The 26,895-nt window shown below is 32.3% G+C and overlaps 2 protein-coding genes across 3 annotated transcripts in view; one reads left to right on the top strand and one right to left on the bottom strand.

Annotated features, from left to right (window-relative positions):
* Positions 1–26,895, bottom strand: part of LOC113394793 (uncharacterized) — a 337,088-nt gene that overhangs the window by 271,540 nt on the left and 38,653 nt on the right. For both annotated transcript variants that reach the window (XR_010309412.1, XM_026632215.2), the window contains exon 3: positions 11,066–11,111. Coding sequence is in view for 1 of the 2 variants with exons in the window: in XM_026632215.2 (XP_026488000.1) it covers positions 11,066–11,111 (46 nt within the window). In the remaining variant the exon portion in view is untranslated. The remainder of the gene's footprint in view (positions 1–11,065; positions 11,112–26,895) is intronic.
* LOC113394804 (uncharacterized) lies at positions 16,462–19,389 on the top strand. Its single transcript, XM_064217442.1, has 2 exons — positions 16,462–16,720; positions 18,715–19,389. The coding sequence occupies exons 1-2, from the start codon at positions 16,540–16,542 to the stop codon at positions 19,242–19,244; spliced, it is 711 nt and encodes a 236-aa protein (XP_064073512.1). The 5' UTR covers positions 16,462–16,539; the 3' UTR covers positions 19,245–19,389.

Raw genomic sequence — 26,895 nt, 5'->3', positions numbered from 1 at the left:
AATGAGTTTATTCATATAAGAACAGTTTTAGGTTAGATTAGGAGACTGAAGTGGTAGAGGGTTGATCACGTATGCAGGAGGACTGATGAAGATGTTTAGTTTTAGAGAAGAAATTCGAAAATAAATTTAATGAACCCGTAAATTATGGGTAAGCGCTTCTATTCATTTGCTGCTAATTGCAGTTTATTAGATACACATGTAGCAGGTTTTCAACTAACGTAGGTTTTCTCACGAGATATTCCACAGTGCCAAGCACGAAAAATTCCCGGTGCTTGCCCAGATTTGATCTTGCGATCGTAGGTTAAGATTAGGTACACGTGTTCTATCCACTGTACCATCAGGTCTCGTGAAAATATACGTTCCTTTTAAGCCAACATCAAACAAGGAACAATTTTTTACGCTCCAGTCCCTATAGCCCCAAATTTAGTTACAATTTGCAAAGTTTTTTGTATTATTATATTTATCTTTGAAGGATAGTATTGACAAAGAGGCGGACTAATTCAAAGTGGTCTATCCTAGTGTGGTTGAGGGATAGCATCAAAACCAGGGACTAGAACAAATTTGTTCCCTCTGAGGATTAGAAACTGTTGTGTTCCGAAGCCTTTGTAACAGTCGTATATACTGCTATATACAAGCTTGACATTTCGTAATATCAGTTGTAATCAAAATTGGTATTAAAATGTCGACTATGGAGTTCGAGATTAATTATTGTAATGTAGATTGAATTTTAATATTAATGAAAATGATCATTATAGATTTTCAAAAAAAATGGTGAAATAAAAGCGCTTCCTCGATTTGGTTATAAATTAATAATTAAGAAAAATCTTGGCACATATAATAATGTATGATTAAATGAACAAATATTTCAAGCTTTTATTTAACTTGCAATGTGTTCAATTACTTCGACAAGCTTTTTTATCATATAAATTGTGTCGAATATGTCAAATGTGAAATGACGTTATAAATTAACAGTAAAAGTTTGTTTTTTCTTTTTAGCGCATTTAAATAAAAGCGTGTTTATAAAAAGGTTCTCGACTTTTAATTTATTTTATAATCAGTATCATGCAAAGCGATCTCTCTGACAACGAATGACACTTAAAAATCAAGTCACAAAACCACAAAAGCAAACCGAATCACTATAGATCTTTCGCGACACGCAATAAATACAAAATTCATAGAAAACAAACAAAGTATTTGACAGATTTATAGAACAAAAATAACATCCACGCGCACCTCAAGCGATCACGGATTCCTTAACTGTGATGTCACTGTCGCTTCTCAGGAACGACTATTTCGAGCGTAGATTCGTTTGCAATTGACAATGTGTCAGAAATATATATATTGCTAGATGTCGTCCGCGGCTTCGCTAGTGTTTAGGGATTGGTCGTCAGGTCCAGGTTTAAAAAGCATATGCCTTTGCTAGGAGTATAAGCTTGCTTTTTTTCAAATTTCATCAAATTCGCTTCACTGGTTTTGCCGTGAAAGAGCAACAGGCTGACAAACAGAGTTTACTTTAATATTATATTATTTTAGTATAGATAGTTTTTATTTCAAGGGTCATTGAGCCAGTACAACTGCAGGCATATGGGATATAACATCTTAGTTTCCAAAGTCGGGGTCGCATTGGTGACATAAGGAATAATTAGTATTTATTAGAGTATCAATCTCTATGAGCACTAAACATATGATTTAAAAATAAACTTGTTTTTAAAAACACTATCAATCTACCTCATCGCTTGAAACTGTAGTTACTTACTTTTACAGCTTTTCCTTTTAAATAATGAATGGGACAAAAGTATAAAAATAAATAGTGAGACAAAAAGGAAAAGTGTTTGTTAGCCCATATCCTTGTGTACTATAATAACTCCCGTAATGATTTGTTGAAGTAGCAGAGCATCGATCAGTTCAGATCTCGACCAAAACAGCAATATAAAACATTGCACTAACAAAACTAACCTCACTAGAAGTGTCTGTTCTGGCCTTTACTAATAAATATTCATTAATCTAATTAAATAATAGATCTAGAAACATGGAAATATAAAAAAATATAAATATTTAAAGTAGATTTTATCGTGCATTTAATATATCTAGAAATGAATGGATGTTGGTATGTTTGAAAATCAAAAACTTCGACATCGTGACTGATTACCGTGAAAATTTGATACAGACATCTTTGACGAGTATCGAAATTGCTCGGTATATTTGATTGCTTGTAATATTTTAGCGCGAATCGTATAGCATATTATTCTACAAACATATTTAAATATTCATTGACAGAAACGCATGCCAGGAATTAGCTAGTATATTATAAATGTTACACATTTACGAACATATTAATTTTGCATACAGAATGTTAATTGTATATTTTTAAATTTGCATATTCAAACTAATCTATGACATAATCTTTTTTAATTTACAACGCGAAATGTCAAGATCGAATTGATTTATAAAAGAGATAATTCTAATCTTCTGTTAGTTTTTTTTGTATATATTTTGAGTGTCCCGATGTATTTATCGTTGAAAAACCTCTCATATTTCATAAATAGCCCCGACTGTAGAAGCTGGCAGTATGGATACTTCCTTGCCTCGGAAAACACAGATTAGGAGGGTGCGCTTGTGTTGTGTGTGCACACACTTGTGCACTATAATATGTCCTGTGCAATTGGTTAGTCTTCTTTGAGAATAGACGCCGTGGTCGAAATCGATGGGATGAACATCATTACAAGATTAGAAACGAAACTTTCTCTGCGTATACAATTTTGCCAATATATACATACGTTATGTTTTACGGTCCTTTTATATGACTTTTTGAAAACTTTGTTGATTTTTATGTTTATATTTTTTAATAATAGATATCTATCAGTCGGTTTGTGTCACAACAGTTGCAATTCTGCCAAAAAATAAAACGACATACCTTTTTCAAAATCACGCTTAGTTTTTATTTTATGATTATTGTATTTATTATTACTAAAATGGATTTAGTATGCACAGAGCTTTACCGTTTTATAGTCAAATGCTCGTGTATAACGGTTCTAAGTATTGTATCAGAACAAACAGTTTTGTCTCTTTTCTCACGGTGCCGGTGATCGTGACTTATTATCGAATGTTCTGGACGCTTTTAGTCTGTTTGTCTATCGTGGGTGGAGGCCCTGAGACAATAGTCGGATGGAACCTCGTTGCATTATTTGGTAATGGAATTCAGTGAGATTTCTTTTTGTTTATAGTAGAGCGAGTTTATGTTAGAGTTCATTTAAAAAGGTGCTGCAGTAAAAATATACTTGGTGGTAGTTAAAGCCCGTTTGGTTAAGTACCATCCATACATTATACATAAATTTTACCGCCGAGCTGTTATAATTAGTATCGTTGTGTTCCGGTTTGAGTGAGCCAGTGTAACTGCAAGCACTAGGGTTATGCCATCTTAGTTCCCATAAATTTTATTATTCTATTAGTTTAGCGTAAGTGATTTAATAAACCAGTTTTGTTTTAAATAAGTATCAATTCTCACCAAGACTAATATTATACTGTACTAGTATATATACATACATAACCAGTAACTATGGAAAATATTCGTGAATAAAAATTAACATTTTTAAAACGTTATATCTTATAATATATGTATAAATATGTTGAAAGAATAGCAGACGAATGTCTACGGATAAGAAAAAAATCTGAATTAAAAAAAAAAACAGCACGAGTAAGGCGTATGATTCTTATAACTGATTCATTATATTCGTGTACGGTATATTTTTTGTATTAAATACTACATTAAAATTCATAATGTATTTTATTCGCGTATAAAATGGAAAATGTGTTTTTTTGCGCGGAACGTAACGGTTTCCAAGCTCTCTAAACAAAAATCTTAATTTCTATAATAAACATTGTTGCTCGCATTTTAGGGGTTAGACGTCACGTGAGTGCGAGTATACATACATGCTATATTTTTTATAATGCAGTGTTATATATTTAGTGGCACGTTAGACCTCATACACTATTTTATTTCAATTAAGAACCGAGACTAATCTGACCATTTTAAACTACTTCAACATAATTGAATTTCACCCGAACTTTTGGTGATGCCAAGAATTCGATACATTTTAAATATGAATTTATAGGCCCACTTGTTTTCTTGTGGTTGTCAAGTATTATTTACACAAAGCCTTTATAAATTATAGACTATGTGTTGTTCTGATTATTGTTCATTGGAATCCATTCAGTAGTTTTTGCGTGAAATTGTAACAAACATACATACAAACTTAAGCCTTTATAATATATGTAAAGGTTATTTGTGAAGATAACCTCCACAGATTTAATCTTAGCTGCTGAGATTTGTTGTACGCTTGTTAAATTTTGGTAGCAATAAAAAAAATAATCAATAGTAAGTATATTCAATTATAAACTTAAAATAAATTTATTTAAGACGTCGACAAACAATATAAATGTGGCTAACGACAGGAACGTGGTTATTAAAGTAGTAAAAGAAAGATGACGCCTTCACACTCACAGCTGCATGCGACTGGGACCCATACTTAAATACTCATTACTATTGGTAAGCGGAAGCAGGCCACACTTGTCAACGTGCAAGTAACGTGGATGGAAGTTTGATTCTATTCGAAACTAGTTATGAGATTAGAAAATGAGATAGCTGTAATTTATTTGGGAATTATAATCAATAGTAATTACGTTTGATTACTCGGTGCTCTTAATACGATGGTGTTTATTGATGTTGTGTGAGTTTAACGCGTGTGCATTGAAATAAAACTGAATATACTTTTTTCGTGTAATTTTGTATAGTGATTTTACTAATTTGTTACAAGTGATTACCATGGGTTCGTAGTGCATATTCACTAGAGATACACTTAAGTATAAAGTCTAACGGAAAATTTTATTAACCAAGTGCCACTGTTTTTCAAATGCTTAATATATTTTTATAATTCATCTCGTATTTGGCGGTGACGGAAAACCCGCATTTGTCTTATTTTAATTAAATTTTGTAACACCAACCAACCACCAACCCACACTGGAGCAGCGTGACGGAATAAGCTCCAAATTTTCTCCTTAAAGTTAACGGAGATCTTAACTCAACAGTGGAACATTTACTTTGACTTTAGATTGCATAGATGCATAGATTTATCACCAATATTTTAATTACTAACTTCATGAGTTCGTTTTCAGTCGATCAAAAGTCGGTTATTTTTTCCTCTTAAGGAAAAGGTTGAACCTTATTAGACGAGTAGTCGTTATAATCTTTAATACGCTGTATCAGATTATTATAAACTCGAATAAAGTACTTAATACTTAGTATAGAGCTCGTCCTTTTTAAACCAACGGCCTTCGTTTCGGATTCACGTTTTCTAACCACCGCACTATCTCAGCTATATGTTTAAAACAAAATTTGAATAGTTCAATGTTTACACTTAGATTGAAGCTAAAACGCGTGTCCATTTCACCGTTCAGTGGTTTTGCGCTGACCAGAGAAAGTTGACCTTTGAGTAGACGCTGAGGACACGAGTGCCAATTCGCTTGTACGTGAACCTTTATAACGCCGTAGACTGCAAGATTGAATGCATAATTTCAAGGTATCTCTCAACGCTAAAAGGTGAAATCTAACCAAAATTCCAATGTTTAGATGTTACAATAGAAATTAAAGTCCGCTCGTAATAATAAGTCGGATAAATGTATACATTTGCAAATATAAAAAATAAAGGGACTTCAAACATTTCGATAAAGCGATACAAACACAACGAAATTTTATCTTCTTGATCAAGAATATAGCGATAGAAAAGAATGTACACGGCGTCTGAAAACGTATACGAAGGCTGCGACTTAGTACCTTTTGTATCTTGGATAAACTTATGAACAAGCAAAACTCTTGTAGAAAACATTATATTAAAAGCTTTTTCGATCGGCTTATCTTCGATGGACTAAATGTAAGCAGAAAGAGTTCTTAGGCCTTTTTTATATTAAGAAATTAAAAATGTAACAAATAATTTGTCTACTATTAAAGTTTTTGTTCGTTTAGATTTAAATATATAGCATTATACGAGATGACATAGTTTGTTAAAATCAAAAAGCATAATTGGATGCTTATAGTGTTTCCATATGCTTATTTTATGATTATTATTCATCTCAAGTCTCTGTGCAAGTCAACCTGGGTAGGTACCATCCACTCATAAGACATTGTACCGCCAAACAGTAATACTTACTACATGACATCTGAGTTCCCAAGGTTGACAGGGAATTGGTAATGTAAGGAACGGTTAACAATTCTTACAACACCAACGTTCATTAGCGGTGGTGACCACTTACCGTCAGGTGGCCCATTTGTCACACCAACACAAAAAAAAAACCACTTGTTATTCGCTAAGCCACATGGTGGAATGGGCTAGAAAACTTTTCCTCAAGAGAGGCCTTTTATCCACAGGAATCGGAGAGCCGGCACTTGATATTTTCGGTCGAATAAAAAGCAACCATAATCGGAATATAGGGTCCAATAATAAGTTACATATCATATGCCCAATATGAAACCCTATTATCTTCGATTGACATTTAAATGATTTAATTAAGATTACAAGATACAAGGAGCTTACGTATACAGACAATATTTTCCTCATTTTGCCAATATTTCACACGGAAAGTAATTTTCCTGGACGCATGATTTATTATAATATTCATTATATATACCTTTATTGAATCACGCAATAATGGATGAGGTGAGGTCTTATTATTATTTTATCTTCAAAATATTTATTTACGAGCTGCCCTCGTTATCGTGGGGGTTGCTAATAGTAGAACAATTTTTAGTACCAGGGATTTAGGAAGGGTTCCCAGGGCTTAATTATGCAGGATAATCTTATTTGCTGAAGGTGTGAGATATCGGACTGGGTTATTTTCAATTTAAAGGTTATATTTAATTTTAGTAATATTAATGCTGACAAGGACACTTGGACTTGTTAGTGGTCACCCTTCGCTCGTAGACTAAAGCACTGTAAGAATATTATACCATTTAAAAAATGGTCAGTTCTACCAACGATGGGAGCTCGATGTATTTTCATGGGATTATTTTGTGTTTGTAATGCATAACATCTCTGCTCGACTGTGAAGAAAACACGATGCATATGCATATGCATATTGATGCAGCTTGGTGCAATAAAGTCTTAGGCTTAATTTCAAAGAAGGAGCCCACAGAGGAGGACCTATACAGAGTGTTCTTTTTTAGTCAATAAATCTTCAATTCAAAACCATATCAATTCAATGGTTTTTTATTGAAATTTCATTGCGTGTGTGTGAGTTTACATAAAATACTTTTACCATAAAAGCCGCTCACTTATAATTTTCTTTTAAAAAATGTATACATTTTAACATTTCACAAGACTGTAACTCTTACCAGTAATTAAGATACGTCGTTAATCGTCATATTGTATGAAATTTCTTTTTATACCGACCGGTTCTGAAAAGCCTTTTTAGCATTAACTTGTACCATATTTGTTTAATGAAAAGCATTAAAATTAATGAAACTTTCTTTATATCATTGAGAGGAACTTATTTTTATTGGAGAGTGTGGTCACAGCTTAATGCACGTCCTCCCCAAAATCGTTTAAGTTGTTTTGGCTTTAGTATATAAAGGAAATGTATACATTTTTCGTCTTGGCTGTACGGGAGACGGGAATTAATTCGATTTAATGCACGTGTCTAGATGAAGTTAGAAGATTTATGGGAAGATTCGTCTAGAGTCTAGACAAAACCGGTTTATCGGGTAAATATTAATTTTGAATGAGATGATGAAATGGATTTTTTTTGAATTAATATACTTGGTGTACGTGCCTTTGGTGTATCTCTATATATAAAATATGCAGTATGTTCAAAGAAGGTTTTATATATAATATTACTATATAGCTGATTTACGCCGTGTCGTCCGCTTTAAATTAAGACTCATGAGAATTCATGTTATTGTCAGCATGATTTCTATTGAAAATAATAATTGATAAAATTTTCACTTTTGCCTTTAACTATGTCCAAAGGAATAACATTATATTAAACAAAATAAAATTACCTTTAAAATAAATTAAATTAACAATTCAAACGTGCTTATGTCAGCGTGCAACAGTAATGACATTAGGGATACAACATCAAGAGGCTCACCTTGGTCTTACTGAGAATCACGCATTGATCTTGAATGAGATCACGTAACTAAATGCGAACCAGTTATAAAAATATATCAACAATGATGACGTTGTATATTCTGCAAGTTCAAATATGGAACGGTATGTGAAAGGTGAGCTGTCATTTTGAAACTGCTGATTTTGGTCCTTATACTATGATCAGGTGGGAAACGAAAACTGCGGATTCAAACCCGGGCAAGTAGTACCGAATTTACAAGTGCAAGTTTATAATTCATTGATGACCTCCGTGGTCGAGTTAGTGTGTACACCGGTTTTCATGGGTACGTCACTCCGAGGTCCCGTGTTCGGTTCCCGGCCGAGTCGATGTAGAAAAAGTTCATTAGTTTTCTATGTTGTCTTGGGTCTGGGTGTATGTGGTGCCGTCGTTACTTCTGATTTTCCATAACACAAGTGGTTTAGCTACGTACATTGGGATCAGAGTAATGTATGTGATGTTGTCCAATATTTATTATTTATTTATTATGACGTATAGTGAAGGAAGACATTGTATGTCTGATGAAAATCTGCCACATCTGCATCCACCAAAACCCATTGGAATAGAAGGTCTTAATTGACGGGGACACTCACTTTATTATATCGTCAAAAATTATTCTTCTAGAATGTCCTTCTAACCACCTGTGCGGACTTATTATAGTCCACAATTGTGTGTGCAAATTCAAGTACCACTCGTTTTGTTTTCACTATCACAATCACCTTCGAAATTCACTAATAAAACTGACATCTCGTCTCCGGACAAATTAAATACGGAACTAAATAGTTAAATAAACGGTGTTTCGTTTGTAGTTGGCAACGCATTGGCGGTTTAGGTCTAGCCAAGTTATTCCAATGTATATGGGCAGAGGTCGTTTACATGCGCGCGTTTCTGGTCGCTATTAAGATATCACTAAATACTCTTTGGAGACAATCCAATTTCCTTTAATTATAATGTAATTAAAGAGTAACCGAGCTCTTTAAAGCCACTTTAGTTTTCTTCCTGGTTATTTTTTTTTTCTGCAAGAATGCCATAGTCTGTGTAGTGATAACTAACTTAATGGTCTATTTAAAATATTTATATCGTAATATACATGACGATTGGTTTACAGGCGAAAGTTAGATAAGCTTTCAATTTACATGATTATTCCGACATCTTTAACAATCCTTAACAATTACTAGTGAATAACTCCGTTTACCGGTGGAAACCGTGGTGAAAATGAAAAACTGTTCTGTAATCGCATTGCGACTGACACACGCGGCTCGGGTATTTTTTTTTATAAATTGTAGCGATACACTTCAATATAATGTTCCAATTTAAATTGGTTACACGATTTTATCAGCTATTAAAATCTGACATTCGCATATTGATCCGTGCGGGAAATTGAACCGTTGAAGATGACAATGCATCTGCACCAGACAACCCTCGCAGTATAACCACAGGTTTATTTGAACGTTTGAATTTAAAAACTAAATTATTCTAAAATCTAACGTTGGATGGAAATTATAAGCAACTAGCGACCCGCCCCGGCTTCGGACGGGTGTAATACTGATAATAAATATACTTTAGAATGTCATTATATAAAAAGTTCATAGCTTCTTGTCATTAGACAATACAAACCGTTATGTTTCTGCGTTTAAATCTGTAATATCTACGAAAATATTCATTTAAATTACTTGATGTAAAGGGCCATATTGATCTATATGAAATGCACAATGTATTTAAGTACTTTATTGGATTAGGATCATTGCCGTATTGCTTAAAATCGCTTCGAAAATAAGCCATTATTTCTCGTAAAAAGTAAAGGATAAAAAATGGTTATTATGGGTTATCCCTAAGAGATAGACATATACCATCGCGAATTTTTTTGAAGACCTTTTTAAGGTGTGCAATACTGTAATACATTATTTTGATCTATCTTAAAGTCAACAAAAATAAATTATATAGATATTTATATATCCACTCGAACGAAACTGTGTTAAATTTGTGCGATTTAACACAATTTTTTTAAAAGTTTTATTTCTGTTTCGGGCCTGAAATTTTCTTAACACTTCCTTCATTGAAAATATACCGTTGGTAACGAACGTGCAGTCCAGTTCGGACTATTCCCTCAGAGCGATTCGTTTTGCGCAGTACCAATGTGTAGTAAACAAAACTTACGTCCATAGATATAACGGCATAAGGATTTAGGGGGTCTTTGCTTATCACCTAAACTTAGAGAACCCTTCGTTTAACATTAATCGTGGATTAGACACGTAGGGTAGATCAAAGATTTGACCCTACACAATAGCCTTTATTTCTAAAGACACAAGAGCTATAGTTATCTGATGTCTGTTCGTATATTAAGGTGACAGATTATATTTTTTTTATCGTAACTTGAACTCTATGAGTTGAGCAATAAGAGCGTTTTGTTGATGAAAATTCTATATAAATTTGTTAGGAGACTTTGATTACTTTCTCTACTATTTGTTTTGGTAATGTATTTATTTGTCAATGTAAAGAATGGTTACTACCACAATGGCAACAATGTATGGTCAGGAGAAAAACTATAACGTGATTATTTTAGTATTCGTTTACGTTTCAATCTTTTATGTAAAACAAATGCGTCTTGGCCTATCGCGGGTACAATAAGGGCCTATGTACAAGTTTTAGTTTAAAGAACAAACACCCAAAAAAAATCTTGTTTTTCTCCGGTCAGTAAGTTGAATTTCTCGGCTTTTCTCAACTATAATATGCATGTTTTAACATATAAAGCTTTCTCTTGATTATGTCTGTATTGAAAACCGCATTAAAATCTATTGCGTAGTTTAAACGACCTAATCGTACCGACGGCGCGAAGCGACTTTGTTTAATACTATATATATACATACATGTACAGATATATTAAATAAATAAAGTGATTAACAAAACGTACCTGCTACTGGAGACAGCTTTCGCATGACACACCATCGCGATTTCCACTGGAAAAGAAAATATTGTGTTAAAATAATAGGCTAAATATTATTATTTTTAGGAGTTGAAACGACGGTTGATCAAAATTTCTTCTAATCGAATCTTACGCTTTCAATCCCTGTTACACCGAGTTTTTATGTGATTAATATGTGGCGAATGAAGAAAAATGTATCGGAAGAAATTCTGCTACATATGCATGCCCATACATATGTAGCAGAAGCCATGAAACTATAAACTATAATAATCTGAAGATTCCATGTAAATAGGTTTAGGTATTTATCAAGATGAAAAAAAATATTCGAAAATGCTTGAAAAAAAAATGTAAGAAGTTTTGTTTTATATATGTAGAATTGTTTATGGGCCACCTGATTAAGTGGCATTTAATTGGCACTGAAAGAAATTTTAACCATTCATTCGCCATTGCGCCACCACCCTTGGGAACTAAGATGTTACGTCCTTTGTGCCTGTAATTACACTGGCTTATTCACTCTTCAAACATCAATACTAAGTGGATGGTACCAACCCAGACGGGCTTGCACAATCCCCTACCACCAAATAAATTATAAGCACAAACCAAGCATATGAAAACTTATTTGTGACCAAATTCGAACTTATAATTTCCGATTAAAATCCACCCATCTTAGCAACGAAATCTACTCGGCTCATTGGACCGCGTAACATTTAGACATACAGGCTAGTATGTAACAGTACTAGTATTATTCAAACCTATATAAGTTAAATACTAAACGAGAGAACGCTGTGGGAAATCGTTTTATACATAATTCCTCAAGCTAATGTTTTAGTACTGACGCAAGAGAATTACCGTAAAACAGAAACGAGCGGTATCGAACATTGAATTATGCATTTAATGATGTCATTACTTTATAAATGGCATTCAAACAATAGAAGGGTTAAATATCGTAGTATAATACACGTTTAAAGGTTATTAAAAAGGGCTTTGAACACATTCTTTGTGGTTTAGTTATGTTACGTTTGACATAACATAACATACATATATGTATTTAACTAACATGACTGTATTTTTAGATGTTGAAAAAGAGTAACTACTGAATTTCTTGCCGGTTCTTCTCGGTAGAATCTACATTCCGAACCGGTGGTAGCTTTACTTTAAATAGTTTGTTAAATGACGATTCAAAAGTGCTTGTAAAAGCCTAATTGAATAAAGTATATTTTGATTTGATTTGATTTGATACGAATCGTAAGTTAAGTTTTTTTACATATCTATATAATACTAATATTATAAATTCGAAATGAAATCTGTCTGTTGCACTTTCACGGCCAAACCACTGAAATAATTAAATTGATATGAAGTAAGTTTGAATCCCAATCAAAGGTATATTATATAACACCTGACAACCAACTCTTGAAGCCCCGGCGACAATTAATGTATTTATAAATTTTTTCTAAATTTGTTTTTAAAATAAATTACAACTGTATTAAGTTTTAAGGCAATTGAGAGAATCGTATATGAACAAGCAGGAATAACAAAGAATCATTTATTCTTGTATTTATTTATATATAAATAATCAAATTTAAAAAAAAAATTATTATTATTTTATTCATACAAACAAATTCGATGTGTTACGTTTACCTGTAAACATGTCACTATGTAACCATTCACCAGTTAAATGTTATAAAAGCCTCCTCAAAGGGAGTCTCCTTATCCTCCGAGAAGGTTAATCCTCCACGCTGCTCAAAACATTAATCATGAGGCAGATTTGCCCGAAACATGCAGTTTTCCTCGAGAGGTTTGCTTACCGCTAAGCATGAGATGAATTATAAACACAAATTAAACATATGCAAACTCAGAGGTGTTTTCCCGGATCGAAACTCACGATCTTTTAACTTCCACGTAACGATTAGAAAAAACTAGCTTAATAAAATCAATACTATTGAAATGTAATATTATCCTATTAAAAATAAATGCTACTAAGTCTATGGATTTTATGAAACCAAAATAATATACTTTATTATAACTTGTAAACCATACATAATTGAGATGGAATTCAAAATAAAAAGTAACATTTATTTACCGCTGAAATTTAAAATATAAAATTAAGTTTTGTATAATATTCAAAAACGCCTCACTTGCAATAAAAATATATATAATAAAATTTGGCCTTAGTAGTCAGTTAGTCTTGGTTGATATCTATTCATTTCTCATACAGATTTGCTTTGCCTTTCGAAGGAAATAGCTGCGGGCAATCAAAATCAAAATCAAAATATACTTTATTCAAGTAGGATTTTACAAGCACTTTTGAATCGTCATTTAACAAACTATTTAAAGTAAAGCTACCACCGGTTCGGAATGTAGATTCTACCGAGAAGAACCGGCAAGAAACTCAGTAGTTACTCTTTTTCAATATCTAAAAATAGTCATGTTAGTTAAATACAATTATATATGTATGTTATGTCTCCTGCCTGGAAGTCAACAAGCATTAACTCCACGCTTTTTTATCATCAATATACTCTTGTATCGAACAATATGCCTTCTTTACCAATGTATTTTTTACAATTGACTTGAATCTATGAAACGGCAAAGTTAAAAATGTCTGCGGAATTTTATTATAGAAGCGGATACCTTGCCCCAAGAATGATTTATTGACTTTGCGGAGTCGAAAACTTGGCGTTCTAAGCTTATCCTTACTACTTGTGCACATACAATGATTATCACTGATTTTATCAAAGTGATCAATGCTACTGTGAATATACATAATATTGTTGTAAATATACTGTGACGCAACAGTCAGTATTCCTACTTTGTTGCAAACATCCCGAGGAGAGTCTCTAGCTGTAAGATTATAAATAGACCGGATTGCTCTCTTTTGTAAAATAAAAACAGATTCAATATCTGCAGCATTACCCCAAAGTAATATGCCATATGACATAATACTGTGAAAATAACCAAAATATACTAGACGAGCGGTATTAATATCAGTTAGTTGTCTAACTTCTGAGTCTTCCTGTCAGGGATGATAAATGAGGACTCCACTGAAGTTTGGAATCCAATGCTATTCCCAAAAAAACCGCACTATCGGCTACATCAATACAGATTCTTAAAGTTATAAGCGTGCGACAAAAAAGTCGGTGCTTATTCCACCGTCCCTAGATAAAACTAGATTCGCGGAAACTGTACATACAAAAATCTCATTTATATAACTATTATAGGCATTAAAACAATTGGATTTTTTTAAAGGCTAAAAAGTCATTCGAAAAAAACAGTGTTTGTTAACTATTTATATTAGAAATTAAACACTTGAAACAAAAGGCGAAATGTTTCTTGTTTTTGTAATCAAGCTATCTCCCTCACTCTGAACAAAACAATACTAAGTATAGTTTAGCGGTATTGTTTAATAAGTGATGAACGTAAGGTACCTTTACAAACGAACTTGCCCAAAGCCTAACATAGTTAAGTGTAGTTTTTATGTTACATAAACAATAGCAACCCTGGCTTCACGATTTCAATTCGCTAATAAAGTAAATGATATGATACAATTTTATATCCTGTAGCACTCAGGAATAATGGAGAGATTTCTACCAGTGAAAATGTTTTTAAAATTACAGAGATTACCCCAAACAACAACAAACAAAAAAAAATTGCCTATTTATAATGTTATATAATCTATATATATAATTAAATTGGAGTGTCTGTGTGTAATATTAAAATAAATATTTTTTACTAAATGCATATTTACACACAGTACATATAACCAAAATAACATTTTTGATCAATTTTTGTCTGTCTGTTTGTTCCGGCTAATCTTTGGAACGGCCGGACCGATTGGTTGGATTTGTTGGGACGTTCACTGGCAGAAAGCTGATGTAAGAAGGAGTAAGTTAGGCTACAACAATAACTTTTTGATATTTAAACGTGCACGAAGTCGCGGGCACAGCTAGTATATATAACATTAGAGTAGACAATAAAGAAAGATTTTTACGCTCACCTTGTCTGAATTTATTAACATCCAATTAGACATCTAAACGATCGCGGCAATAAATACCGGTATGTTTATAAATATTAATTTGTTTTGTATCCGCGTCTATCTGATTGTCAACTGAGTAACCGCAAAGAATTTAATCGCGTGTACAAATGTTCAAGTAGCATTTAATGTGTACAATGTGAACCAATAAAAATACTCAATGATTAATCACGAAATCTCAAAAATACTTACAAACTAGAAATTTGGTAGGTAAGTTCCTTATAGGGCGTAGGCATCCGCTAAGAACTGTTTTATGTAACTCCACCGTAAGGGGGTAAAACGGTAGTTGGAATATTGTGTTTTATGAATCGCGAGTAAAGCCACAGTTTCAGCTAGTATTAAAATATTTTCTCAATATGGTGTGGAATCTGTGTCATTACAACATTGAGCTGAAGACTTACTTAACTTGATAACTTCGATTATTTATACACGCATACCTAGATAGATTGTCGCATTAGAAAAAACTAATACAAAAGAACTAAAACAAACAAGTCAACTTTATTATATTTGTGTGTGTCAGCTACGCTTTACACTCGCGAAACGTCATACTACTTTACTAGTGTGCGTGTTCGCTTTAACAATATATCAGTACATATAAATAATCAAAGCTTGTTTAGAATAAAGACGTTCATATTTATTTTAAATAATTTTTCAGTTATTATTGGTGACACGGATAAATATGAACAGAAATTAACCATCCTTTATATATTGTATACAATATTTACATTATATAAATATAACACTATTTAAATTATTATATGGAACGATACTTGACAATGTAGGTTATTATGATTTAATAAGTGGGCTTTTAACAGAAACACGGCGCCTATACTATAATTATGACGAGGGTAGTTATGTTAATCTGTTTGTTTGTTTTGCTCAGATTCACTAGGCAAATGCTAAGCTAATATTGATGGAATTTTTACATAGTTTAAAGATAACCAAACTATTAAAAAAAAGTAAAGTAACTGCCAGTAAGTGTCCCATCGTTGGGAAGACTCCTCCTCTTTTTAAGAGGTTATTCCACCACGCTACTCCAAAGCGTCTCGGTGGTTATGAGATACGAAAGGAAAGGTTTGTCTCATATATATATTAAAGTGAAGCACTTTATGACTGGTCGCGAAGTAGTCTCGTGCTACCAATACACGCGCGTTTAAATTCCTATGCAATTGAATTGTATTATAATGTATGTTTTTTATGTAAAACTTTAAATATACATACATAATAAATTTCGTCATTACGATCGATTAAATTAACCCGTAATATATACATCGGTTAAACCAATAAAAACCGATGACGAAACGAAACATTATCGATACTGCAGCGCGATACTTGCGCGACGAGTGACGCCACAGTTCCGCCGCCATGACGCTTAGTCGCCCAGTGTGTGCCACATAGAACGCACGTCAATTCGTGATCGAATAACACAATCGAAATGTTCGACGTAGACCCTGAAAAGTTGATCAAAGCAATAAAAACGCGTCCAGCTCTGTATAACAAGAATGACAAATTGTACCACAGCCATAGAAAGCATAAAGAGAAAATATGGCGCGAAATATGCGAGGAAATACACGGGAATTGGAACCAATTGAACCAACTGCATAAGATCGAATATGGTATGTAAGCTAAGCATTCATGACGTGCGAACGATTGTGCCAAAATATAACGGACTCTATATGAACCGAATAGAGTTCTAATTGCGAAATTGGTCTTTTGGTGATAAGGTATTTAGTTGTATAGGAAATATTGAAAAATAGATAACAATTAACTGTTAGTGCTCACAGTATGAATATACGTAAGCGAGTGTTTGTACTTTGATACGATAGAGATACCGAGAATGCATACTTATGAAAAACCGGTAACCGATCTAGGCTTCGCTTGTGTTAACAAATAAACAATGTAGGCATCTATATGGTTCTTGCTAGTCTTTAAGAGAATATCTTTGAAAAGGTTGAGCGGCGTTTATATTCCAAGTTAAGTCTAGACTAGTTTTTAGATTAAAACATTTAAAGTATTTGTCGTTATTTATTATGAATTATTTCAATATAAATATTTTGTTATACTGTCGTTTAACTCTTAAATGATTTATTTCACTCAAATATCTAGTGGTATGTGCTGTCGGCGATATATTACTCTATTATCCAATATTAAGTAAATTGAAATTATATCATAAAAATATATATATAATATATATAAATAAATATAAATAGGGACTTATAAAATAGGAATCAAATGTTTTAACACTGATTTTAATGAAAAAGTAAATATTTCCCCGAAATTGCTAGTTGCGAAAATATACATTATGATCAAACTTAATACCGGAATGCTTTTTTAAAAGCACAAGTATTTAGTTTGTCTCTCTTTTAGCGGTAAGAATAGAGCAAATATCACTACTTTCCCGTGATCCTTTACGATGACGAGCATCGATGAGGCTTATTAAAAAAATCAAATGTAACCTAGCTCTCCACCAGAGTCCGATTATCCTTATAAAAAAATCACTGAAGTATTTCAATCAACGATATTTTACGTATTTCAAAACCTTTCCTTGAAGTATAGAAATTGATAAAAAAAGATTTTACTTTCCTACTGTGAGGCAGTCTTACTTGACGTAAACTGTAAAATATGATCAACGGCAATCTGCCTGTTCCTCAGAACTATTTGAGTAATTATACATTAAGGAAAATTTCAAGTTTGTAATAGAATCCGCCAATCCACCTCGGTCATTCAGATCGGCCACAAAAGTTATTTTCCCGTATGCAAATGAACGCACTTTTGACCTCGATAAACACAGATATCTCAGAAGATACACGAAAAAGTGCGTGTCATGCGATAAAAATACGTGCATGCTTAGTTATTAACATAAATAATAACGCTCGTGTCTGTGAGACCGCGTAAGGTTGTTAAGGATTACAGGAAATTAATAAATAATGTAATTTTATGATATCAGAGTATTTAATAACATCTGTTTTTATATGACGTATATTAAAAATGATACATTTAACCATAAACATTAAATTTAATTCAAAACACCATAATCTCTGTAAATTTATTATTGGGCGTGGGGATATAATAACCATACCGGCCATCACATTCATTCGTTCTCTAACATTTATACCATATTTCATGTTAATCTGATGGTAAATATTATGTATGATATACATAATTAGACACTAATGAGTAGATTTATTAGAGTAATTATTTTAGAGTTTTCGTAACAAATATCTATTGTTAAAAAACCGGTGAAATAACTGCTCGGAAATGTCCCAGTGTCGAACAAACGCCTCCTACTTTAAGGTGTTATATTTTAGATACACATTCAGCAAATTTCATCCGATAATAACAGGTTTCCTCACGGCGATGTCAGCCTGGACTTTTATTAGCAGTTTTCGGTTCAAAAGTATCTGCTCTTATTTTTAGAAACTGTTAAATACTGTTAGACTAACGTAAAATGCTATGTTGAATAAAACATCATAATATATCATTTTTATTTTATACGTAAGTTAAATCCTTTTGTATGTAATGGAAATTTTCTAACTTTACAATACATTTGGACTTAAGTCGGAAACTTCACGGAACTGGCTCCAAAGTAAAATCCGTTTTAAAATTTCAGTCCGAGAAATCCAGAAACGTTGGAAGAGCTTGCGGACTTGTTTCACAAGGGAGCTGGCATTACAAAAGAAGGAAAACATAAAACGAGAGTCTGACCAACACGTGAAAAGAAGGAAGAGATATGAATATTTCAACAATTTATTATTCCTCATGGATTCAACAGATGGCACAGAAGAAGCCAGAGATAGTGACGACTCAGCCGATCCTTTAGATAATAGTTATCAGCCGGAAGAAATCATTTACGACTATGGCGAATCTTCGAGCGACGTTAAGAACATTCAAAGAATGAAAATCGAAAATCCCCCAGAACAGCAGTATCCCCAAACACAAATAGTTTACGAAAGAAGCAATACGTTAGAAGAAAAAATAATAGATATGTTAAAGGATATTAAGAAAGATGAAGACGATGAAGACAGACAGTTCATGTTGTCTTTGGTACCAAGTTTTAGGAAGCTGAATGCAAAACAGAAATTGACAGCGAGAATCGAAATGCTAAAAGTATTGCAAAGTATAACGTTTGAGCAAGATTAGATAATCAATTAGAAAACCATAATACAAGATTATAGAATTTGTGATAATTGATGTAAAATAAAATTTTAATTATTACATAGATATAAGAATGTTTTTATTATAAGAATAAAATTGTAAAAATTATATAAATATTTTGATTAAATCATTGAAGTGTTTTTTTATAGCGATGACACCATTCTTTCAATTTTAGTGATGATGAAGATAAATCGTCAGATAAAAGTGAAAAGCTGTCTCGAGGGACTTGCTTTGGTATTATTTTAAGATACAAATCTGTGACGAAAACAAGATTATGAATTCTTTGGTACGAAATTATTCTACTAAATTTTTCATTTTATTACTCGAACCCAAAAAGATCATAATTGTATGAATAACATTTTATTAATTATTATTAAAACGTTAAAAATAACCCTAATAAGAGTAAAAAAACTTTTTTAAGGAATGTATTGGGCGGTCGTTCAATAACATTGTGAAATGGTCGGAACTTTAATTAAAACATACCACGTACCTTCTTGCGATTATTATTAGATACGTTATTTTCTCGGAGACAGAACCAAAAATGAAACTAAAATAAAAATTGCCTTCTCCTCTAGTGTATATTGTAACAAGTAAATAAAATTGAAAGGTCTATCTGTGATTTTGAAATATTTATAAAGACACACCTTTACACTTTTATCTTATATCACACCAAAACAATCTTAGTTTTTCTGTACACGGTAATCTTCAAAGCGGTTAGAAATTACAAACATAATTAATTGGATTATTACAGAGGGTATCAAGGTACAAGGTAGGTATTTGTAGTTTAAGCATAAAAATATTTCTTCATTGTTGTTCGAAATACCATAAAAGTATCGTTAAAAATCTTACCGAGTACTCGGGTAACAGAGTAAAAAAGCTACTATAACGGCGTATACGAACTCTGGATAGTCAAAACCAATCTAAATTCAACGTCCACGCAAACGCAGTCACGGGCAAATATAACTTCTCAAACATTCTCTTTTATTCGTTAGTTACAGAAGCGTCCCGTGTCTCGCGCGCCTCCACAATTCACTGCGGACATTGTTACGTATTTGTTTTGCCATTTGCAAATAGATTTAGCATTTACTGTTCAAAGAAAATCTAAATTTGTATTTGGGCATCGAGAAATGGAGATGCTTTAGCGGTTTTGAACATGACTAGCGACTGATGATTCATTTGCTTATTTATTTTGACTTCATTTATAGTTCTGCTCACATCGAGTAAATATAATTTGAATCAAATAAATGAATTTATGATTGGAAAGTAAGACCGTAAATATATCAAATAAATATAGTAATATTCATTTCTGAATGACCTTTGGCACTGTTATGAAACATTAACGTTAGAAGCGTGATCTGGTGTGTCATAAATGTCAAAACAGATGGGATATTGCATCTCGTTTCTGTATAAAGTCCATTCAGAATGATAAAATTTATGGGATACGGTCCAATACAGCGGTGCCTGCAGGCAGTTTCCTGCAAAACCGGTTACGAATTGAGTATGATGTAAACTATACCGAAATTGAAGAGAGCGTTAAGTTAAAGCAAAATGTTTAATTAAAATACAAAGCAAGAAAGCGTTTCAGATAAATCTGGCAGTAAAAATAGCTCTTAATGATGACTTCTCCATGAATATAACAATACAACAGTAAATGAAGAGCTTAGGTGACGCTTATGTGAACATACATATGTCCTTTAGATTTTGTTGAAAACAATTGTCTCAAGATTACCGTGAGTTTGGCTCAATTGTCGACTGGATTTAGTTTCATAGAAATGGCAGGAGAGTGTGTTTGGACAAAGTACAGCTCACATGGAAAAAAAATTTACACAATTTTTCGACCTATGATATCATTCGTATCACTACGTCACAACAATCGTCTGAATTGTACAACAATATTATTAATTATGTTTATTGAAAATGTAATGACTAATTAGGTTTTGGATTTGAATCAACAGTTATTTGATTAACTCAAAATATTTAAATTTAAATAAGAAATAAAAAATCTTTTAAATGTAACTTATGAGCTATACATTAATGTTATTTTATTCTTAAGTCTGTTTAAGTAATCTCACTAACCGAAACGATGTTTGCAGGAGCTTCAAAACTAGTTGTGACCTGTATTTATTTATCCGATTAGCGTTAATTTTCATCTTCGTGGAAACCTAAGTTAAGAAATACTTAGTTTAAGAAATCTTTATTTAACTTCAAGGGCGTAGCGAATTGGATTCAAGTGTAGCAAAATGATTGGTCACAAGGCTTTCAATAATGTTATGTAATTATATATATATATATATATATATATATATATATATATGATAATGTTAATATTTAAGAGTTGAGATGGCCCAGTGGTTAGAACGCGTGCATCTTAACCGATTATTTCGGGTTCAAGCCCAGGCAAGTACCACTGAATTTTCATGTGCTTCAATTGTGTTTATAATTCATCTCGTGCTCGGCGGTGAAGGAAAACGTCGTGAGGAAACCTGCATGTGTCTAATTTCAACGAAATTCTGCCGCATGTGTATTCCACCAACCCGCATTGGAGCAGCGTGGTAGAATATGCTCCAAACTCTCTCCTTAAAGGGAGAGGAGGCCTTAGATCAGCAGTGGGAAATTTACAGGCTGTTAATGTAATATTTGTATTGATTAGCTGTTGCTGGGACTTTTCTCTTTGAATATTTATTAATTTTTATTTGATTTAGCTTAACTAGGATCAAGTATAAAAAGACGATGAAAAAAAATAAGTACCTATCTCTCCGGTAGATAAGTAAGAAAAATTGTAGATCCTATTATACATATTATAAGTTAACAAGGACCTTTTATAAAACAAGCTCTGATTTAATCTATGTTTTAAAATGAATGAAATTTACTATACGAGATTGTCCAACTAGCATGTAAAGTGTGTGCAAAATTTCAGCTTATGCGTTAGTTCATTCGGCTAGTTAAATATTCAGTAGCAAGATTTCACTCACACGTATAAACAGGTGAAAATAAATTAAAGTATAAAAAACTATATTGGTAATTCATAAATGTATTGATCTTGAGAATTAAGCTCGATTTTTAAAAGACCAGACCTAGAAATTTTCAGAGCTGACACGACCCGTTAGTTTAAAATTTTATCTAGAACTTTCCAGTAACAGGTGATTATTTCGCACTGAATGCTGGTATCAGCTAGCTGTAATTTTATGGCACATCTGCCACTTTCTATATGTTTATACCGTTTTACAATAACGGTTGTTCGTTTCTTTGACTGTTTCTAGATCAGTCTTAATATTTTTAAAATATTTTATAGCGTAAGGTGTAAACAAGGTTATCGGGAGTTTCGTATAACGCATCAAAATAAAAATGACAAGGTACCAAACGGTAAAGAGACATAATTTATTCAAGGATACATTACTTTACCATTTGGAACCTTGCAATATTAATTACATTACGTTTACGTGTACATTGCGTTACGTTTATTTTAAGTTTATTTTTTTTGGTAAATTTGTTAGAGGTTTGATGTTTAATAATTGAATCATGAAATGAATAGAAATTAAATATAGCAAGCGGAACGGTTATTTTCTTATTATTAAGCTTATGCCCAATAGCAATGACAGTTTGGTCTCACCTGAAGAATAGACCAGACTATCACAGCCCGTGGACATCTGTAACACCGAAGGGCTTACATGCCATTGCTGGCCTTTGAGAAATTACTAGGTTTTTCTTGAAGGTTCACAGTATCGGTTCAGAAAAATCCTCGACAAAAGTTTGTTCTTCAGAATAGTTGTGTTAGGCAGGAAATGCTTTAAAAATCGCGCTGAGGTGGATTTCCAGATATCGAGATGGTGTGGTGGCTATTAGAATTTAGAGTCTATGTTAGTTGTATACAGAATAATATCCACTACAAATCATTTTTACACGGATTATATTACTAATATAATAATAAATAGACACAGTGTATTATATACAAAATATTTTGTGAATTCTGTTGACGGTGGAGCCAATCTACAAAGGATTTGCTCCAGGCGAAAACACTCAGTAGAATAAGATATTGCTTACCATAAAATGCTTTGTCACTGGAATTGAACCAACATACAAATATTTCCAATTCAGCTTGCAATATTTGACCCAAACAAACTGGCAAATGTTAAGCTAAATAAAAGCATGTAAAAAATAGCTAATCCGCATCGTGCTTCATCTATTGTATACTTATCATAGAAACATTTATACAAATACCGACAACAGTACAAAATGTAAATTCAATAAGAGCAACGTCACGTTAACACGTTAAACTCGAACACAAACAAGTATTAATTTTTATGTATAAGATAATCTGTGATAAAATTTCCAAAAGGTAACAACTGCACTCGAGGGAATAAGCGAAGCGATCCCATCGCGAATTAATGAAAATAAAAGCTAACAATCGGACGCAATCAAAGGAAACATTGGCACAGAATTGGCAGTTTCACGATATCCTATATTTCGTTATTAGTTTATTTATGTGTGGATAACAATTGATTTTTATTATTAAAAGTAAAGTAAAATATATGTCACAAAATCTTATATAGCTTAATCAACATATTTTTTATCATAATTTATGATTTTATAACCATATCTATATTATATATATCTTATGTGCATGTTAGTGATATGCTAAATAAACAATATTTGTGTAGATAGCAAAATTACAGAATATTATAAATGAATGAGACCTTATTTTAAGCTTAGAAGTGCGTCCCTTTCCATGACAAATAAAGTATTTAAATACCAACTTCTAGAACATAGCAAGAAAAGATACAGACAAAAGAAGGATTGAAGACATGACACCCAATCTAAAGTTCGTCCAACATTGTTGTCGAAATAAGTCAATTGTAATTTAATTATTTATAAACATGCACTTAGTATGTCTCACTGGTGTGACTGAGGCATAATAAATGATTTTGTAAATTTTAATATCTGTCCTATATTGAGAATGTGGTTCTTTCTCACTGGCCTAAGAGCCTGTCTGGGTACGAGCCTAGACGATTGCCTCCTTACACGGACTTTTCCATATCGGTAGCCACGGCTAGCACGTTCATCCTTTTGAGTTGAAAGACCAGGGTCACGCTTGATCCAGTGATGTCCCAAGTACCATTTGATCGATCAGGCCGAGATCATACAGCTTTTCGTTATCGCTTTGCTCAGTAGCACGAGTGTGTCCACTCATTTTATACTTCATCGATCATAAATATTATTGATAGTTTAAGCGAAGGTTACCTCATACAGTAAATGTACATTTACAACCGGATTATCTCATTCATTGCTTATTGGATACATTTATGTTTCGATAAATAAATAACGTTCGTTTATAGTTAACCATTTCTGAACGATTTTATTACGATTTGTATTTAACTTATTGAATATATTTTGTTAATCAATGACGACCTCCGTGATCGAGTAGTGTGTACACCGGTTTTCATGGGTACGCCAATCCGAGGTCCCGGGTTCGATTCTCGGCCTGTCGATGTAGAAAAAGTTCATTAGTTTTCTATGTTGTCTTGGGTATGGGTATTCGTGGTACCGTCGTTACTTCTGATTTTCCATAACACAAGTGCTTTAGCTACTTACATTGGGATCAGAGTAATGTATGTGATGTTGTTGATGTTGTCCAATCTTTCTATCTTTTTTTCTTTTGAAGTGTTCATGATTGAACTTATTTTAATAATATCCCTGTTGCTGTTATTTGGTCAAAATATTTTTCTTATATTGTAAAATAATTATCGATACAACTTTTTTAGTATCCAATTGATTGCCTTAATATTTAAAACATCACTACTAGTAATAATGTCAAGAACATTACGACAATAAAAAAAAGATTTATTACGTAGTGGCTATAAAAAAAAAATACAGTGAAAAACGCGTCGAAACGATTTATGTGTGTATGTACATATTTTTTAAACAACTTTTTTTTTAATAAAATAAATTGATATCTTAAATCGAGAGGTAATTAATATTGAGATACATTAATGAAAAATAAATTATACATATAATGCAAGCGAGTATTATGTATATACAACTAGCTATCTGTCCCGACTTCACTCGGATCCATTAACGGACTATATATAATTTTTAGATAGAAGAACATATTTATATAAAAATAAAATATGATTGCGTTTGTTCTTTTCTATAATATGTATGTACGTGTATTGTACACCTACCTCTTGAATCTGTTTATTGATAAAAATCGCATTAAAATCAGTTGCGTAGTTTAAAATATTTAAGCGTACAGATGGCGGAAACCGACTTTGTTATTTACTATGTAGATATATTTAAAAAAATGGAATCCCTTCGCTACCTATTTTTTTTTTAAATTTATCACTAAGCACCTAAAATTAATAACTGATGTGGGTAACATTCAAAGTGATACGTCATTAAAGTCGTAAACAAAATTGAAAAAAAAAAAATAATAATAAAGAATTCGAAACGATACGAGGTGATCAAATTGTAAAACCACAGGAACAGTTAAATAAAGGTAAATATAAATGTTGTATCAACATTACATTGAATCGAAAACCCCGAGGGACCGAATTCACACAAACGATCCGAATAATGAGCCGACCTTTGATTACCGACTGTAATGAAGCTACGAAATTTCACGTTGCCCAATTTTTATTGATTAGAAATTGTACCAAGTTTCATTGTTTAAGTCGCAAGTTTATCGTTGAATTGTTTTGAAAGGATTTATTAATGATGTAATTTATATAGCAATTCAAAGTCAATACTACTTCTATATTTATAATACGTATACAGGGTTATTGGTAATTCGACATATTCCCGTTAGGAGGTGATAGGGTACGAATTTCTGCCAGCGTCTTTTGTGGTCATTTTATTTCGGTTGTTTTGAAATAAGTTCCTAGTTGTTATACATTTTTACAGAGCTGATAAAACGGTTATGTTTTTCAAATAATCTGCAGGACAAGTTTCATAACGATGTTTTTTGTTTTTAAGGCATTTTTGTGGAAAAAAAATCATTTTTTTTTAAATAATATCTTTTTTCGTCTCGCACTTTTAAATTTGAACCGATAACTATTGTTTTAATATTGACAAACAACCACTGTTCATTCGTTTTTTTAAAATCAGAAGAAAAAAAATTGATTTTAATTGATACTTTTTTTAAATAAATTTGCATTTTTGACTTAATTTGAAAAAAATCTAAATAACGAGGTAATTCAAAAATGGTTCACTTTTGCATTATGCATATGGGGGTTAAATTATTGCCAATAGTTACCCCTATCACCTCGTAATTTTACATAACATTTTTTTTATTTTTTATTATTGTTATAATATTGACAGGATTTTTTTAAAAACAATTTAATTTCATGACATTTAATTAATTTTAATTATAAACAATTATTTTATTGTGTCTGTTATTTAATACATAACAATATTTAGCGAAAGCAACTTCGTTCCAACCAGCTACTGTCCCAAGACACCTCTCGTTTTTTTGTTCGTTTAATATTATAACTCATTATTTACTCTATGTATTGTATACTCTATGGTCCAAAGGTAGAGAAGCAAAAGCACGCAACCGTGTCGAAAGTCAGACCCTTGGTCATCGCTCTGAAACCGCAAAGTTACTTGCGATTGCTCGCTTGAAATGCTCTTAATAACCACA

Source organism: Vanessa tameamea, chromosome 17 (genome assembly GCF_037043105.1).
Source record: "Vanessa tameamea isolate UH-Manoa-2023 chromosome 17, ilVanTame1 primary haplotype, whole genome shotgun sequence".
In the NCBI taxonomy this organism is placed as follows: Eukaryota; Metazoa; Arthropoda; class Insecta; order Lepidoptera; family Nymphalidae; genus Vanessa; species Vanessa tameamea.
This window is presented reverse-complemented; position numbering and strand designations above follow the sequence as displayed.